We start from the raw sequence: 17,316 nt of genomic DNA on the forward strand, positions 1-17,316 counted from the left end.
CCTGTTCTACCTTGTGCAACTCCAACATTATTTAAAAGTTAAACTTCTTGAATTCATGTAATTCAATATTAGCCCATGCCCTTGAATATTCTCCAGGTGTAGCTTTAAAGAGTAACATGTTTAAGAGATAGGAAGTTGCTAGCAGAGAAATGTTACATAGAGAGAATTTAAGACGACTGCAATACAGTGACAATCATTTTCTTCCATTCCCACCACCTTCTACTCCTATTCGTTGTCTTGACCTCTCTCCAAGGCTTGCAACGGTCCACACAATTACCTTCAATTATCCTCACTTCCACTTCACCAATTACATCCATTATTGATTTTAGGCCCCCAGGCTGAAAGCCTTATCTATACTCAACCACAGCCGATGGAAGAGAAAGCAGAAAAGAAACAAATAATAGGAACTTGGTTCATTAGTAGTCTTCAGCTTTTCATTCCATCTACGTCACACCATCACCTTCCTAACAATATGTGTTTTCCACTGCAGTGCCTTTGAGAAACAAATTAAACAAATGCAAAATTACTACCCAAAAGCAGATGTTACAACAAAGTTAAGAGGCTGAACTCCAAGCGCAATTTGTAAAACAACACTACCCCCATGAGGTGTCTCGAGATTGTGGCTGGCTGGTCTGTGGTGCATTGCTGGAGAATTCAAACTTTTTTAAGGTTCATGGAAGTATTTTATAACAGTTCTCACTTTAAAGAGTATACAATAAATAGAACATACCCTTTTCCATGGTCTTCTTTTTTGATCAGCGGAAGTTGTACACCAAACTCTTTGTCCTTCATGCCTGTTGGGAGTAAAAACTGGGTTGAGTATATCACTTGAAAGTAAATCAGATATGTTGTAAATTTACATTACTTTCTGCCACCCATACAGACAAAGTCTGCAGAAATGCATTTACTCAGAAGAAGCAAAGAAAGGTGACCATACGTTCAAAGGAAGCCTGGTTAATTGGTGATGAAACGGTGAATTTTATTTCTCCTCCCTTATGGATATTTTCTCTCAAAATTAGTCAGCGGTGGGAGACATATTCAGATCTTTTACTAAAGTATAAGTAGCAGCATGGAAATACTCCATTACAGGTGCATATTAGAAAAAGAAAAATACTTGTAGCACTAAAATTAAAAGCCCTCTGCACTGCTGAGTAGCTTCTCTCAGTGATCAAACGTTCTTATCTTATCCTACAACAATACAACGAAATTCATTAAGTTATATTTTGAAATATAAATCTAAACCTGAAAAGTTACGAGTACAGCTGTGAGATACACGTAACAAGTATTCAAGTATTTCCCTCTAATGTAAATATAGAAAGCATGATAAAATGAAAATATCCAAGTAATAAGAAAATACATTTAAATTCAAAACACACGAAATCGCTCTATTTAGGAACTTAAGTACAGCTTTGACTTGTAGAGACATTTTAATAATGTGGTGACATAAGTAAGACGTTAACTTGTCCTAATCAACATGATGAATGTTTGGCAGCATTTTCCATCGTTTCTTTTTCACATACAGCTAATTTTAGTGGCTGAACATTTAGCCTCTAACTCTTTAGCTTTAACTCACAACACAAACGGCGCAAAATAGGGCAGGCCTACACATTTTATATTATAGCCTAAGAAATGAGGTTTGGAGCCTAGTAAATATTTGTATATTTTTAATTGTCAACAGAAAAGTACTTTACTAACCTCGTAGGGACTAAACAGCTCGTTGGGAAAACATACTAGTGCGTCTGAGTAACACAGGTGCTGCCAATTATTGTAAAGCATTTTTTGTCCGGCGTCCGTTTTTTTTCCTCTTGTTTTCTTTTTTCTTAATAATAAGTGTACATAACAACAAACTTTAACTACCTTTTGTTTTCCAAGTTTGTTTGCTTGCTTGAGGCCCAGAAAGCTCAGAATTAGCTTGCAGCATTTCTTCAGCGTGTACGAGGGGTTGGTGGTGGGGGGGTGTGATTTGTCAAGACTTTATGTGGCGTTCAAGGAGTATCGGTAATGTAAGTCACTCACTGCCCTCGTGTCTGTCCCAAATATCTGCATGAAGTGAAAATGTAAAGTTACACTAACAAAGTTATTTTTAAGCCACTTTAAGTAATTTGTTTTATTTTTCTATAAAGTCAAACATATACACACAAATTTGCACTCTATAGTACAGTGTTGTATTTCTCATTCATTAGCCTAGTGCTTACTTTTATGTAATTTCTGCATGCGGTGCTTGTGTGGAAATCGTCACAAATTATTTAAATTGCCTACTTGACACTGTGAGCTATATACTAAAGACGGGTTTGTTAAGACTGTCTGCATGCAAACAATCTGCAGTAACATTTTTGATGCCATGAAAATGGACCATTTATTAAAAGTCAGAAACAGGATGCACACGTTTGACCATTCGTGTACATAAGAACACGTCATACAATCAGTTGTAGCATTATAATAAAACCAAAAATAATAAACGAAACTATTCATCCAAGGAAGGAGATTTCGTTCTTGCTTGTTTTCGTGCTCGAGACTAAACGCGTATTAACAGGTCTAAAAAAAACGTATGACTGTGATTCTGGGAGTTAGAAAACTCAAGAGGGGCCCCTGAAGGCACCACCAGCGCAGCTCAGTGTTGTGTGCGATCTGCTCGTTGTGTTCGCTGCTGCCTTGCTCCCTACTGTCCTCCATTACAGCTCCGCTCCATCCCCGCTGTACGGCGCAGGCCCGAAGTAGCGCAGCCGCTCTGAGGTTAGTGCCCTACCGCGCAATCTCCATCTATTTCAGCCCCGGCGCAGCCGCATCATCGAACCCGGCAGCGTATGGGTGAAAGATGTGGATTGTTTAGATGTTAGATGTCGAGCAGGATTTTGATCCATATGTGCTGTTTTGCGGTGAATCATATTTTAGGCGCGTTGCGGCAACAAGCTCAGATAAAGTAGAACAGGACGAGGAGCAGGCCGCTGGGCCTCTCTTAGCGCTGTGTTTTGTTTTATGTTGCGCGGGTTTCCTGCTAGCTGCCTCTGCATTACGGCATACGTGCAATTGCACGCTAGATTAATTTGTGTTAATCGTCCGCACATTCAGAACCGCTGTATTTCTTCAGCAGAGTCCCTGTTCACCCAGATGATGAAAACTACACCGCCAAATTGTTAGCCAGCTAGCTAGTAGCTAAATGTAGGACACTGCTAGCTTAGCTCAGCTGGACAGTCGCCAGCCAACCGGCAAGTCGGCTAATATTGCTGTACTCTAACGCTTGAGGGATACGATGGCCTATTTAATACAGGCATTTATACTAACTTACTAGGTGCCTTGTAAAATAAACGTTATTCTTTACCATGGGCAACACTTTTTGTCTGCATCCTTTATTATTGTCTCATGCACCAAGTCGTACATCATCCCATTGATCCCATCAGCTGCTACAGTAACGTTAGGTGTATTCCATACAGGGCTTGTAGGATCCAAATACACCTGTCTGGTAGAACTTAATGGCAGAATTCTTCCTTTTTTGTCTTCTTGTTTTTTTTAATTATTATTATTAATGGGTTACAACGGACCTCTCTCAAAGAGAAAACACATTTTACTCACATGTGCAAATAGACAGGTTATTCCTTAAATCAGCTGCACATTGTGAGCAGGTTAACCAAGAAAAACTGCCTTATTGATTAATTTCATTTAAAATGGGTGTTCAAATTGCAGGTGGATTGATTAATTCATGGTTTTCTAAGTGATCAAAAGCACATTGTATGATCCCTTTGAACCTTTGTTTGAGATGTTTCTCTTATTATATAATGACGCTTCTATCTACAAATGTATTTCGCCAATTAATGCAGATGCAGACATTTTCACTTTTTCACATTGTGACTACCCTTTCTTTTAATTTTTTAAATCCGAAATTACTAATCGGTCATTTGGATGTGAAACAATCATATGTCTCTAAATAGTACCAAGCAATATCTAATAATTTGTGGATTACACATCCATGTTTTGCAAGACCTTTGGTTTGACATGTAATGAATTGGAAACTAAAACAATTAATATTCAAATAGATATAGTACACATGACTTCTACATCTTTACATGCAAAGTAGCAATGGTGGAGTTTCTGTACCTTAAGGAGCAGAAAGATAATTTGAGGCATTTAAACAATACAATAATAGAATAGGTACTATGCACTAATCTCTCACCTACTGGTAAAATAAATGACACAGCTTTTTCGTTTGCAAAATATAAGAATTCAATTTGCAGGGTTTAAGATTTTCTAAATTAGCATTTATGGTGCTTTCAAGTTCACTTAAACATAGAAAATACTGTTGTAAGATTAAAGTGTCAGGTAGTATTTCTAATGAATCTTTATTGGCCCCTAGGTTTAACCACATACAGATAAATAAATATTGTATTCTTACGATAGGCCTGATTTTGGGATCAGTTTGACATTGCTCCGTTGTCATAGGATTACAAGTACACATTACACATTACTAGCCACACCTTTGTCTGATCAGTGTAAATAATAGTAGACTTTGAGGTAATACACGTTGCATCATTGTAAATATGCAATAATAAGCCTGTGGTGAGGTGTATATCAATAGTCATTAAAACAGAAGTTAATCTCATTCCATATTAGTAAAATTAAAATAGGGACCTCTTACTTACCTGGATAAACACATGATGTAAATATTTTATGCTGCATCTCTTTTCCCTTTTCTCTTTTTAGTCATTGCCACCATCAATCTAGCTGTGTAGACCAGGTGGTTGATAATGGAGGAGCACACTGTTCATCAGACAGAACCCATTACCACCATCGAGGCCAGCGCCGTCAGCCAGGTTCAGCGGCTGCACTTACTGTATAAGCATAATGAAGAAACGGTAGAAACTAGAAGTGATAAAAATGCTGTCAATTATTCAATTGATGTTTAAACTGCTTTATTGGCCAGATTTAGACTAAATCTATATGAGTACTTATTTTTATATGAGTAACTTATTTTACCGGTGTATAGGTACACGTGGCTACTTACACTGAAACGTCCATGATGAGTCCTGAAGAAGACTCAACGTCCTCGCCAGACGATGATCCTTATGATGACACAGACATCCTCAACTCAGCTGGCACTGATGAGGTGACTGCTCACCTGGCTGCTGCAGGTGAGTCTGGACAGCTCAGTAGGGGCAAACTGGGAGTATACATAGTCATAGTGTTTATGAATTTATTTGTTTATGTTTTAGTCCAAGCAATTATGTGTAATTATTTCAGCTGAACAACAGGTGGTGCCGTTGCACTGTTATGTTGGAGCCGTGCTGTTCTCCTGAGCACACTGCAGTCATAGACTATCAACATTAGTATGGTGTTCTTCATAATAACAAACTTGTTCTTTCTTCCTCTCTCAGGGCCGGTAGGCATGGCAGCCGCTGCTGCCGTGGCAACTGGTAAGAAGAGAAAGAGGCCTCACATCTTTGAATCCAACCCCTCTATCCGCAAGAGGCAGCAGACCCGTCTGCTCAGGTGAGCTTTAAGCACCCAAGAAACTAACTTCTCCCTGAACCCTCCGCCGTGTATGATTTTTCAACAGCTGCAGGTGTCACTTTTAGCACCTGTGATTAGTGTTTACTTGCCAGAGAAAAAGTTGGTGCTGTACTTCGTAGCTTTTTTTCTGACACAGAAAACAAACACTGGTATGTTCTCACAGGAAACTAAGAGCAACACTGGATGAGTACACGACCAGAGTGGGCCAGCAGGCCATAGTGCTGTGTATCTCTCCATCCAAACCAAACCCAGTGTTTAAAGTGTTTGGTGCTGCTCCTCTAGAGAATGTGGTGAGTGTTAAAGTCGTAACAGATAAAGAAAATTTGTCTGAAAATGTCCCTACCCACCCAACTCTTTATTTCTGTATCAGAGCACTGTATTCATGCCAAACATGCTTTAATCAATACCTATACGGTGTTTACTGTTTTATTTAAACAGAAAAACCAACAAGAAACTAATATAGAGGTTTAATGTTGTCAATTAACACTAATAATATTAAGCAGAGAAAATAATGTAATTGTTTGCATTTGAGAATATTTTATCGAAAAAGGTTTGGATATCTGTGTTTCAGGTGAGGAAGTATAAGAATATGATGTTAGAGGACCTTGAGAATGCTTTGGCTGAACATGCCCCTGCTGGTGGAGAGCTTGCCTCAGAGCTACCCCCTCTCACCATTGATGGCATCCCTGTCTCTGTGGACAAGATGACCCAGGTTAGTTTGGGTATTCTCTACTGTTATTACATGAAAGGTTTGGACCATTTGTTATGTAAAAGACACTTGTCTGCTTCTTTGTGGAAAATAGCCACCAGCAGAGGGCAGTGGTTGGCAACAAATCAGAACCAGAGGTTTTGTATTTATTTTTTAATAGCTAGTGGTATGGATCTATGGATAAACCCTTACTTTATGTTTCTTTGCATGTACATCAGTGTCACAATGAGCTTGTTTCAAATGTATGTCACCAAATTCTGCTAAAATTCTAATAGTGATATTGATATAATAATTTCATTGGTGCACAGCCCTTTAAGCATTGTAATTAAGGCATAATACTGTAGTCCTCGTGCTTAGGTAGCAGTGGCATCTGTAAGCAAGCCAAACCCTATTTGTTTGCTACTAGAGCTCTGATACCTATAAGCAATGAAGGCAAATGCATTTGGAAGACCTTTCACTGCAACGTTAGCACCATTGGCAGCCTGAGTCCTCTCTTCACCCAAGGGAACCTGGCTTGTTTACTCTGCCATCCCAGTGCTGCTGACGCATTCTCTGGATCATCATCAGAGAAACCAGTATGACAGTGGCCCTCAGAGACAGTCCTCAACCCTTGGAGCAAAGTAGCCAATCCCAGGGCCAGACCAGTCCTCAGGGGGCAGGTGTTCGTTTGCGCTTGTTTTTCTGGTGGTTGTAAAATGAGATTATCGTGAGTAACCTGTTGCCTCACACATTTTGGCCAAGCCAGGTGGAAAGGAATGGATGTAAGTGTTTTTAGAGGTAAGCATGCACCGTGTGCTGGAGACAGGATGATGTATAGAGTCTCAGGGAAAGGCAAAAGGCTTAAAAATGAGAGCTCTGCAATGAAGGGAAGCAAATTCAAACTTAGGGGATGCACCCATATTTTCTTCCTTACACATATCTGCTGAAGATTTTGAAAAGCTGAAGAGTTTTTCAGAGGTCAGAACAATATTTGAAGTATCTGTAGGAGCTGATCTTGGGGCTATCCTGAGCCCATAATTACCCCCTAGCCTTGTTAGGGCCAAGGACCAAGCAGTATTGCTGCTTTCCTAAATGCTGATTGGACTGTTGCTTGGAGGATTAGGATTGGGGGATGGGGTGGTGGGTGCAAGGGCAACATGCCACTTAACTTGCAAGCCACTGTAATTAGGCCATCTGGCCTTGCACGCATGCATCCACATGCACTTGCCGACCACCTTTTTGAGGACACCTTGCTAGTACCGTGTTTGTCATGGCATAAATTCAACAAGGTTCTGGAAACATTCCTAAGGGATTTTGCTCTATATTGACATGATGGCATCACATAGTTGCTGCATATTTGTTGGCAGCACATCCTCAATGTGTATCTCCCATTCCTCCACATCCCAGAGGTGCTCGATTGGACTGAGATTTAGTGACTGTAGAGGCCATTTCGGTACAGTGAACCCATCGTCATGTGTAGCTTTAAATAGTTTTTAGCTTTGTAACATGGTGTGGAATTCTCCTGGAAATAGGCATTGGAAGGTGTGTACACTGCAGTCATAAATTGACTGAAGCCAGTACTGCTCAGGTAGGCTGTGACATTTAAAAAAGCTCAGTAGCTATTACAGTTGTCCGAGAAAATTTCCCCCACACCATCACATCACCACCACCAGCCTGAAGCGTCGATACAAGTCACAATTAATTCATTCTTTTATGTTGTTTATGCCAAATTCTGACCCTGCCATCCGAATGTTACAGCAGAAATTGAGATGTGCAGGTCGCCGATCTGTGTATATCCAACAGCCACAAGTGGAAGTGGAAAAGTCTTTTTGCTACCAAGTTCTTTTTTTCCTCAGCTTATCCAAGCCCTGTAGTGAAGCCACTGGATGCTTTGTTTCTCCAGAGCCGATCTGATAAAGTATTGACCGTCCATTTTCTATCAAGATCAATTTTGCCATATCTCTTTATGTGATGCACTGAGGAAATGTGTGTTTCTAGTTTGTGATAGTGAGTTAGAAAGGGGGGGATAAAGGGGGAGAAGGGAGAGATTTATTTCTCCTGGAACCAAATTTAGCGCATGATGTCAAGGCAGGCAGACGCTGCAGTGCCTCATTGTGCAATATAATCCCTTGGTGATGCTTGCATATTACCAGGACACGGAGGACATTGGCGCTAAACCCCACCCAGCCTGTCAGTGAGTGAGAGAGTATGCATGTTCTGGAAGTGTTGCTGTGACGGGGAGCGTGTATGAGTAACTCTCACTGTCGCACCTGAAGTAGGTACGCTATTGTATGCAAAGACCACCATCCATTCCCACTCTGAGTTATGGGACACATTGAAAAATTTAGGAGGCCACTCTTGCAGGATGGCAGGAAAAGAAGTAAGGAAAGGAAGGGACCTAAAATACCTAAAGTATGCCAGTTGTAATTTTTAAATTGCTAAATGGCCTATTCATTACATTTCTTGGTCAGAATTTTTTATATAATAAATGAAAGATCTCCTTATCACAAATGTTAATTCGATATACATGCAAAAATAAAAAGGGTTTCAAATATCAGCTTCAGAAATGCACTAAAGAGTACTCTCTCTCTTACATTACTGTGAAAGGTGCATGATATAATGATGTGATCTGTAAGTCACATCAAGAGTCATCTGAGTGAATTGTTTCTGTTTGACATTGATTTTGTTTTAACATTAATATCCCCCCTTGTCCTTAAAACCTACAATGAGCACACTGGAGCCTGTGCTGGGACATTTCGATTGCTGAACTGTGTTGGATCACCCCTGATGTTCCCTTGGTGTCTGTCTAACGCACCAGGCTGGAGCCGCAGCCATAGATTGGTCTGTTAATAAACACGAGTGCATTGTTCTTCTTTTAGAAGCCAGTTTCTATTTGCAGACTCTGACCACCTCAGCAGGTACCCGATCGATACACACCCCCTACTGCCTGCTCAAGGGCGTGTGTGCTTATGTGTGTGTGTGGGAGAGACATTACAGCGCTCTACTTTAGAGTTTTGTTGTCTGTATCATCTGTTTTATCTTCTTCAGGCCCAGCTGCGCGCTTTCATCCCAGAGATGCTGAAGTACTCAACAGGCCGAGGAAAGCCAGGCTGGGGTAAGGAGAGCTGCAAGCCAGTTTGGTGGCCTGAGGACATCCCTTGGGCCAATGTTCGCAGTGATGTTCGAACAGAAGAGCAGAAACAGAGGGTGAGAAAAAATTGGCATTGACATTGAAAGACTGACATTTATTCTAGAGCCATAATACAACTTTTTCATCCTACTGTATATCATAATTGGTATCTGATGACCAGTTATGTATAGATACTCTATAGATTGGCCACGAGCTACCTATGGGACATTATCTAATCTGTAATGTAGCACTCAGTGTAAGTAGTCATAAAATTTTAATACACACATTAAGTCCTAATTTTCGTTTCCCAGGTGTCTTGGACCCAGGCACTGCGAACCATTGTGAAGAATTGCTATAAGCAACATGGCCGAGAAGATCTGCTGTATGCTTTTGAAGACCAGCAGGTAACCGTGGCATCCACCACCCAGCATCACCTGGCCACAGCACAGAGCATCGCTCATCTTGTGCCCTCACAGACTGTAGTACAGACGATCAACAACCCAGATGGAACAGTTTCACTCATTCAGGTGAAATTTCCTTGCTATTTGTTCATTTGTATTCTCACGTGGCTTCCTTTTTTCTCTCTTTTTTAAATCAAAATGTTATTTCGTTTTTCTAAAGTTTAATAGATTCCACATCCAATTTCTGCATTTTGTGACTGCATCTCTCTCAGGTTGGCACAGGACATACAGTTGCCACTCTGGCAGATGCCTCAGAGCTGCCTGGTGTGACGGTGGCACAAGTTAACTACTCCACTGTGACTGATGGAGAGGTAAGTGTTACATGTGTTCAGCACAAATGTAGTAAACTACATTTCTATACATGGCTATAAAAACGCATTCTGTTCATATTCTGCACACACAGTCTCTCAAAATACATGAAATGATGCACAGCTACATATAAAGTGTTATCCTACTATTAAGTTGCCAAAAACAGAACACGGCAGCAACTGAATTTTTGTTTGTGTTTTATTGGGGCTTACTGTTGCTTGCTTTCCTAAGTTTATATTTTGTCCCCCCAGGTGGAGCAGAACTGGGCCACCCTCCAGGGTGGGGAGATGACAATCCAAACCACTCAAGCGTCAGAGGCCACGCAGGCAGTAGCATCCCTGGCCGAAGCTGCAGTTGCTGCCAGTCAGGAGATGCAGCCTGGAGCCACTGTCACAATGGCTCTCAACAGGTGATTGCATGTTATATTTTGCTGTTTGGGGGAGCAACAAGGAATTTAAAATAAATAAAAAACATTTTGTTATTTCAGACATGCACTAGCAAATGTCCGAGAGAAATGCTTCTGACATTATCCAGCCTTTCCCCTTTTAGCCTCCCTGGAGCAAAGTGCATACTATGTGTGTGACCTCGTGCGTGCAGCACGCTCTGTCCCCAATTGTCTGAAGGATATAAATTGGGTGCAATGGTGTGTTGATGACATTTCTATCACTCAAATGCATTGTTGTTAAGTGATAGAACCTTTTTTCATTAGCTGCACGGCTCTGATGTTTATGTGTTGGAAACAAAACGCTGTTTCCCACAGCTAGCATCAGGTTGTGCCTCTGTGCACGCTGTTTGCGTACTGAAATCTATGTTTTTGCTCTGATTTGAAATAATCTACTAAATTGTTAGACAATCTCAAAGTAGACCCCAGTTAGAAATTTTAATAAGAACATCAGTTCTCTCGTGAGCCTGCCTTGCATCTATGGCTTGCATTCACAAGTCTTTATGTTGCTAATCGAAGTGTAACTGGACTAGAAGCCGAAGCTGTGACAGGAAAGCAGAGGTCGCAACATTAACGGTGTCACTTTTTATAATAAATGTACGTGTTTACTACAAAACCGTGTTGTGTTTTTGCTCTCACTAAGACAACTCTCATGGGTGTTCAGGTACTTATGGTGAAGCCAGCACACACTGGAAAGCCTAAGAAAAATCCATAATTGCACAGGCACCTCTAACAACTGGATAAGGTCACTGGGGTCCCTTGGAGATGATTCTGATCCTGGTTCAGCATCTAATTAATTAGCCTGTAGATTTTGTAGTGGCAGCAATGTGTGCAGCCATTAAATTTGGCTGTTAGCCACATATTTTAATGTGGTAACAGTATAATTTTGTGTATTAAAAACCCCTGCACAGGTGATTGTTTAATTGTAAGGTTTTCATTATCTTTCATGTCATCAAAGGTCTTAAATGTGCTGCTTTATTCACCAACCACTCTCACTGAGACCTTAGCTGTTTTTTCTTTCTAGTAGTGTCTAGGCAATAATTTCAGATGTGTATGGGTATGTCCCATTGGGGCTTGTTACCTGCACCCACCTGAGTCTCCTTCCTCTCCCCTCCCCTCCTTTTCTGCTGTTTATCTGCACTGAGTGACTCTGGGCTCTCTGCCGCACAGGCCTGGAACATTTTGTCTTCGTTTTTCCAGCACCAGAGGGGAAATAGAGTCGCTTTCTCTTGCTCTCTTTCCTGCTGTGTTGACATTGACTGTGTGACCAGAAGTGACACTATGTTGTCTAACAAAAACAAACAATCACCTTTTGAATTATTTTACTTAATACTACTATAAATTAGTTTTAAGTACAGTATGGTTGTCTTTAAATACAGGATATATTTTACAGAAATTTTAAGGTGTAGTTTCATTATGGGCAAAGCTACCAAATATATAGTTAGATTGTCATTGCTGCCATAATTGAGAAGAAAATTATAAATCTTGAATCAACATCCACTTGGGTATCATCCTCCTATCTGTGAACAGTTCCATTTGTTCACAACAGCTCTGGTGTGGTAATAGGTTCAGATTAATTCCACTGGACAGATCTGGTTAATAAAACTGCTTTGTTAGATTCGTAACACCTGGCCTTTAGGGAGATGTGACAGATTCTCCATAAGTCCAGACTAGAAAAGCCTCTTAGATGTCATACAGTCCTACCCCTTTTAGCCACATCTATCTAATAACCATTGCCTTTTTTTGAGCTGTGTGTGTGTTTTAATTCAAAAACGTGCACAGAGAACACAGTGCATTTACTTTTGTTGTATCATGTGAATGTATCTCTGTATGTTGCAGTGAGGCGGCAGCCCATGCCGTAGCGACGCTGGCAGAGGCCACTTTGCAAGGTGGAGGGCAGATTGTCCTGGCAGAGACAGCAGCTGCTGTTGGAGCACTAGCCGGGGTTCAGGATGCCACAGGTAAACATACATTAATAATGTTATCATCAACCCTCAAGGCAACATGCATAATACACCGCAAATGAGTATTTACGTAGCTATGTATACTTTAAGGTCACTTCTGTTACTGTTTGTGGCAACAGTGCATAATTCATAACATTGTGGTTAAGACAGATCATAAAGCTTATCACCTTATCAGTGACCCACAGCCCTGTCTTTACATAAGCATCAACGCTGAAATGTGATATGTTATTTTATAATCTGACCTTTTTTGCTTTTAAATTTCATTACTAAAATCCAATAGCAAGTTCAGGTACTAAAATTCTATCTATGTTTGACATTGCTGTCCCACCCCCATTTACTATAACCTATAAGATATAGGCTTTTGAATGAACAATAAATTAAGATTTTATTTTTGTATCACTGTAGTTTTGTGTCGTCACTGCTAGAACTGCAACTTTCACAGCTACAGTATAAAAAGCAACACATAATATTTTACATCGTGGACATAGAGATTTTGTTAACATGTTTTGGCAATTTATAAGTGGACAGTAAAAAAGGTAGGAAATTATAGTGATGCCTTTAGATTTCACAGCCCCTGTCATGATCAGAATTGCTAAAATAAATTAGCGCAATCTAGTTGTTTACAGTTTTATCTTGCAGTTATACGTTTGTGTTTGAAATAATAACACAGTCATTAAAATTAGTTTAAACTGAGCCATCACTGTTTTGATAATAAAACCACACTATCTGTTAAGACCAAATTTTTTTCTGATAGTGGGAATATAGCATAAAAAGGAATTACCTGTTGCTTTGGCATCACATCTTTACTAATTGGCGTTTGTGCATGTTCCCCAGCCAGTGGCATTTCTAATTAGTCTTCCTAAGTGTAAGCTTCCCTCCAGCAGTGCTGTGGTGAGGCCTCTGAGCTCCTACACTCTAATCTACTCTGTGCTGATGTAACAGATGGTGTGTTTTCGTGTGCGTACCTTGTAGGAGTACTCCCTTCTTTTAATGATACGTTAGATACACGACCCCTTTGCCAACCTCTGTGCATGCACGAGTCTCCTGGGATTGAACCAGTTTGTAGTAACAGCTTCACATCCTTGCTGAATAGCTCTTGCAAAAATTTTAAGCATATGTTCAGTCAGTATCCTCAGGGTGAATATTAGCTACTGCTAGTCAATGACTAACATTATTTACATTTTTCTAGCGTGGCCTGGTGTTTCCCATGACTCATGCCGTTCTATTTGTTGGCATACTAGAACATAAGACTCAGTGTTAAATAAGACCTAATTGCTTTCTAGTTAGGCTTGCTAATTGCTTTTTTGCAAGTTCAATTCATAAAGTAATTGTATTTTAATACTTCCTTTAGCAGATAACATTTTGAATCGTGGTCATTTAATATCAACGAAGTGATATAACAAACAGATTAAAAAACTAAAGCGAGCCCCCTCCACCCAGATGCTAACTAACATCAAACAGGAAGTTCTACCCAAAGACAAAGTTTGCTACGCTTTTGTTAAGTTGTCAATCTTGTTTGTGATATCTTACAATCAATGCCATTCAACAATTGGATGAACACACGCACGCACACACACACGTGCATGAGTGGGTCCCTCAGGGGACCTTCTGAAGAGCTTTGATCCACTCCATTATCAGTCCATGGTCTAATCACTTGGCCAGCTGTCAGTACACACTGTCAAGATTCTGTGCATATACAGAAAAATAAGGTCAAAATAGAAGGATATGGTAAAACATGCAAAAATTTGTACAGTGTGTATTTGCAAATTTGTACACTAAGTTAAATTCAAGTTTTTCAAATCGAACATCTGCAGCCTTTGTTGTTTGAAATATTGCTTCTGAAGTCGAACTGAGTAATTTTGCTGCAATAGCTCACTTAACCAACTGATGGAGCTGCCAGAGTCGGTCCTTCTTGCAGCCATTGACCTTAGCTAATCACTGTAGTGCTACACAGGAGTGGCGAGCCCCGTTCGAAGTGCACTGACCAAGATGCCACTGATTGGCTTGTAGAGGGACCCTTCACTCGCACAGGCATGCAGACACACACACACACACACACACACACACACACACACACACATAAACATAGCCACACCAGGCATGATACCTAATGTCTTACTATGTTTTAGTGGCCGAGTGAGACACTTCACTCTGTAACTGTGCTGTGTCTGTACGTCACTGTGCCAAGCCAGTGCCCTAAGCCCTCTTCCATAATCACTGTCAGCACAGTTAGCAGCATCAGCACAATTTAACCCTATTGCAAATCACCAGCAAGTGGCCTTAGCAAGAGCCCATATATAAACAAACTAATACCAATCTGAAAAAGAAGGGTCTTTTAGGCTCATTTTATATTGGGGGTACTTAGGATTAATAATAGGATAAAAATGTTTGCATATTGCAAGGATTAAACTATATTTAAAAGTCTTTGCATCCACAGATGCAGATGTAGTGTTTATAAGGTGTGCTTAATGCCTAGCATCATAGCTCACGGCAATGGGAGTGGGCATGAAGTACTGCCACCTTTCACACTGACCTTCTTGCCTTCCTGTGACACTGTGACAGCTTGTAGGGTGGGGCAAAGGCCTACGTGACTACATCAATAATCCCTGCAGGCACACACACACACACACACACACACACACACACAGCTGGGTAGGGGGGAAGCAAGCAAACATTCAATTGGACCGTTGTTCAGAAAGGCCGTCTCTGAAACATGGCTGCCTCCTTTCCCAGACAGCTGGACTTGACTGGCTCCCCAGCACCATATTAAACATGAACGCTCTCAGCAAAATTGCTCTCCCCAAACACTAAATGAGCAGGATTTGTAAGCATCAGTTACAATAAATGTTTTTTTATTATCAGATTTTTTTTTTCATTTAAAAAAAATAGTAAATACGTAATTTAAAAGTTTAGATTGCCGTGCCCATAGCAAAAGTCTCCAGATTACTTTATTATTTAAAACATAAAATAGCACATTCTGCAAATTTGAGAATGTCAAATGTTTGTCATTTTCCTTGATGAGTGAAAAGTTTTTGTCCGCAAAATATCTTAATACAACAGGGTTGCCAAAATGGCATATTAATTTTATTATTAGTAAAAGACTTTAACAATTAAAATGATTTATCAGACAAAATCACAGCTACTTAGTTGCTTATTATCAATGATGCCAGTGGTGGTGGTGTTTAAATCCAGCATGTCCTATCCTTTCTCCTCAGGTCTTGTCCAGATCCCGGTCAGCATGTACCAGACTGTAGTGACTAGCCTTGCTCAGGGCAACCGGCCCGTCCAGGTTGCCATGGCACCTGTCACCACACGCATAGATAACACTGTCACACTGGACGGTCAGGCAGTGGAGGTCGTGACCCTAGAGCAGTGACACTCGGACCCTAGAAAGAGTAAAAGGCACTGAATGGCCACTTTGGAGATTTGTTTATCCTACTGTTTTCCAAGACATCATGCTGTGTACAATGTCAAATATATTTTTAAACAGACATCTGCGGAGGTAAAGTGAGTTATCGATGCATTGTGTTTACTTTGTAAAGATATTGCATTTTTTGGTGTTTTGTTTTTTTCCCAATTTAGCTTCATTTTTTATTAGCTCTGTGATGATGATGATGATGATTATCTAGTATTTATTTCTGTACAATTAACCTTTACTTAAAACAAAGATGAACCAAAAAGCCCAGGAGGAAAGCCACCACTGCTTCAAGAGTGTTTTAATGATCACTCTTCTGGAATTTTAATGTTGTCTATGTGCTTTGACTGTCCTGTTTTTAGGATACATTTATAATTCAGTGCTGTTGTCAGAATTCAGTGCTTGTGTCCTATATCCTTATCCATTATGATAAATTTTGCTCTTTCCACCTCAGCTCACCTAAAACTCTATATGCATAACACCATCTCAGCTGTAGATACTCGAAGACATTTTTCTCCCAATAGAAGGTAACATTATGTTGAAATACAGGCTTGTCATGTGCTTTCTTTCTGTTGTTCTGTAGCCTGTGCACATGTCATGATTTGTCAAGACTCAGGATATACATTGAGGTGTTTATTTTGTTTATTTTTACTGCTGGATTGTTGAGCTGACTTCTTGAAGCAGCAATTTTATTCACCAAATCCATTTATTTACACTATGGATTTGCAGAGCATGTTTTTGTTTCTCCTTTGTAAGTCACTTAAGACTTAGCAGTCTCCATTACTTTGTAAATCACAGGAAGCTGGTCATACAGAACAGGAGGTCAATTATTATTTGTGATGAAATTTCAACAAAAACATTTATTTCAAACTTACACCAAAAAATTGCTTGCAAAAAATTAACTTAGTTTGTGGCGGCTTTAACACTTGGTTCAACACTCACCAAACTTGTATTTAAAAGTCCCAATAAAATCGCTGCTGTTCACTGATACTGTTTCTCTTTTGCTTATAGCAAGTGAGACTCACATATACAGGTTTATGTTAGATTCATTTGGTTTCATGGGTAGACGCCACTTTTTTTGCTTTTCTTTTTCTCTGTGTCTCTGTCTCTCTCTCACTATATTTTTCAATGATGCAGTTGCCACAAACTAAATAACCTCCACACTCTCGTCTATATCTCCCCCACCATCCCTGCCATGACAGACAGGGCCATGATTACATCATAAGCTGCCCGAACCTCCTCTGCTTTAAAGCCTAGGATTTGCTATCAGGGCCCCTTCTGTTGCAGAGTACAACTGAGAAGCGTTCCGGCCTTAATCTGTCAGGCGTTAGAGTATATCCTGCTTTTCCTCCAGATTAAATCTGAACCAGGTTGCATTCACACAGATGAAAAGATCCCATTTTCT

General features: G+C 40.2%; 1 protein-coding gene and 2 long non-coding RNA genes across 5 annotated transcripts; 1 reads left to right on the forward strand and 2 right to left on the reverse strand.

Annotated features, from left to right (window-relative positions):
* Positions 1-728: 728 nt before the first annotated feature.
* Positions 729-4,787, reverse strand: LOC137106777 (uncharacterized). The gene is made up of 3 exons (XR_010912006.1): positions 4,635-4,787; positions 1,858-2,040; positions 729-794 (listed from the first exon to the last, which is right to left on the reverse strand). It is a non-coding gene; the product is annotated as an uncharacterized lncRNA (long non-coding RNA).
* Positions 2,576-16,899, forward strand: nrf1 (nuclear respiratory factor 1). Of its 3 annotated transcripts, none has more exons than XM_067490585.1 (12): positions 2,576-2,733; positions 4,696-4,847; positions 4,979-5,123; positions 5,367-5,481; positions 5,666-5,792; positions 6,074-6,214; positions 9,239-9,397; positions 9,632-9,847; positions 9,994-10,092; positions 10,342-10,499; positions 12,372-12,493; positions 15,712-16,899. In XM_067490585.1, the coding sequence occupies exons 2-12, from the start codon at positions 4,740-4,742 to the stop codon at positions 15,870-15,872; spliced, it is 1,551 nt and encodes a 516-aa protein (XP_067346686.1). In that variant the 5' UTR covers positions 2,576-2,733; positions 4,696-4,739; the 3' UTR covers positions 15,873-16,899. The 3 variants fall into 3 exon arrangements, with proteins under 3 accessions (XP_067346686.1, XP_067346687.1, XP_067346688.1); XM_067490586.1 differs by having other exon boundaries at positions 4,696-4,805; XM_067490587.1 differs by lacking the exon at positions 2,576-2,733 and having other exon boundaries at positions 4,706-4,825.
* Positions 10,390-13,388, reverse strand: LOC137106776 (uncharacterized). Its single transcript, XR_010912005.1, has 3 exons — positions 13,278-13,388; positions 11,624-11,820; positions 10,390-10,520 (listed from the first exon to the last, which is right to left on the reverse strand). It is a non-coding gene; the product is annotated as an uncharacterized lncRNA (long non-coding RNA).
* Positions 16,900-17,316: the final 417 nt, after the last annotated feature.

This window comes from Channa argus, chromosome 21, assembly GCF_033026475.1.
Source record: "Channa argus isolate prfri chromosome 21, Channa argus male v1.0, whole genome shotgun sequence".
NCBI classification, from domain to species: domain Eukaryota; kingdom Metazoa; phylum Chordata; class Actinopteri; order Anabantiformes; family Channidae; genus Channa; species Channa argus.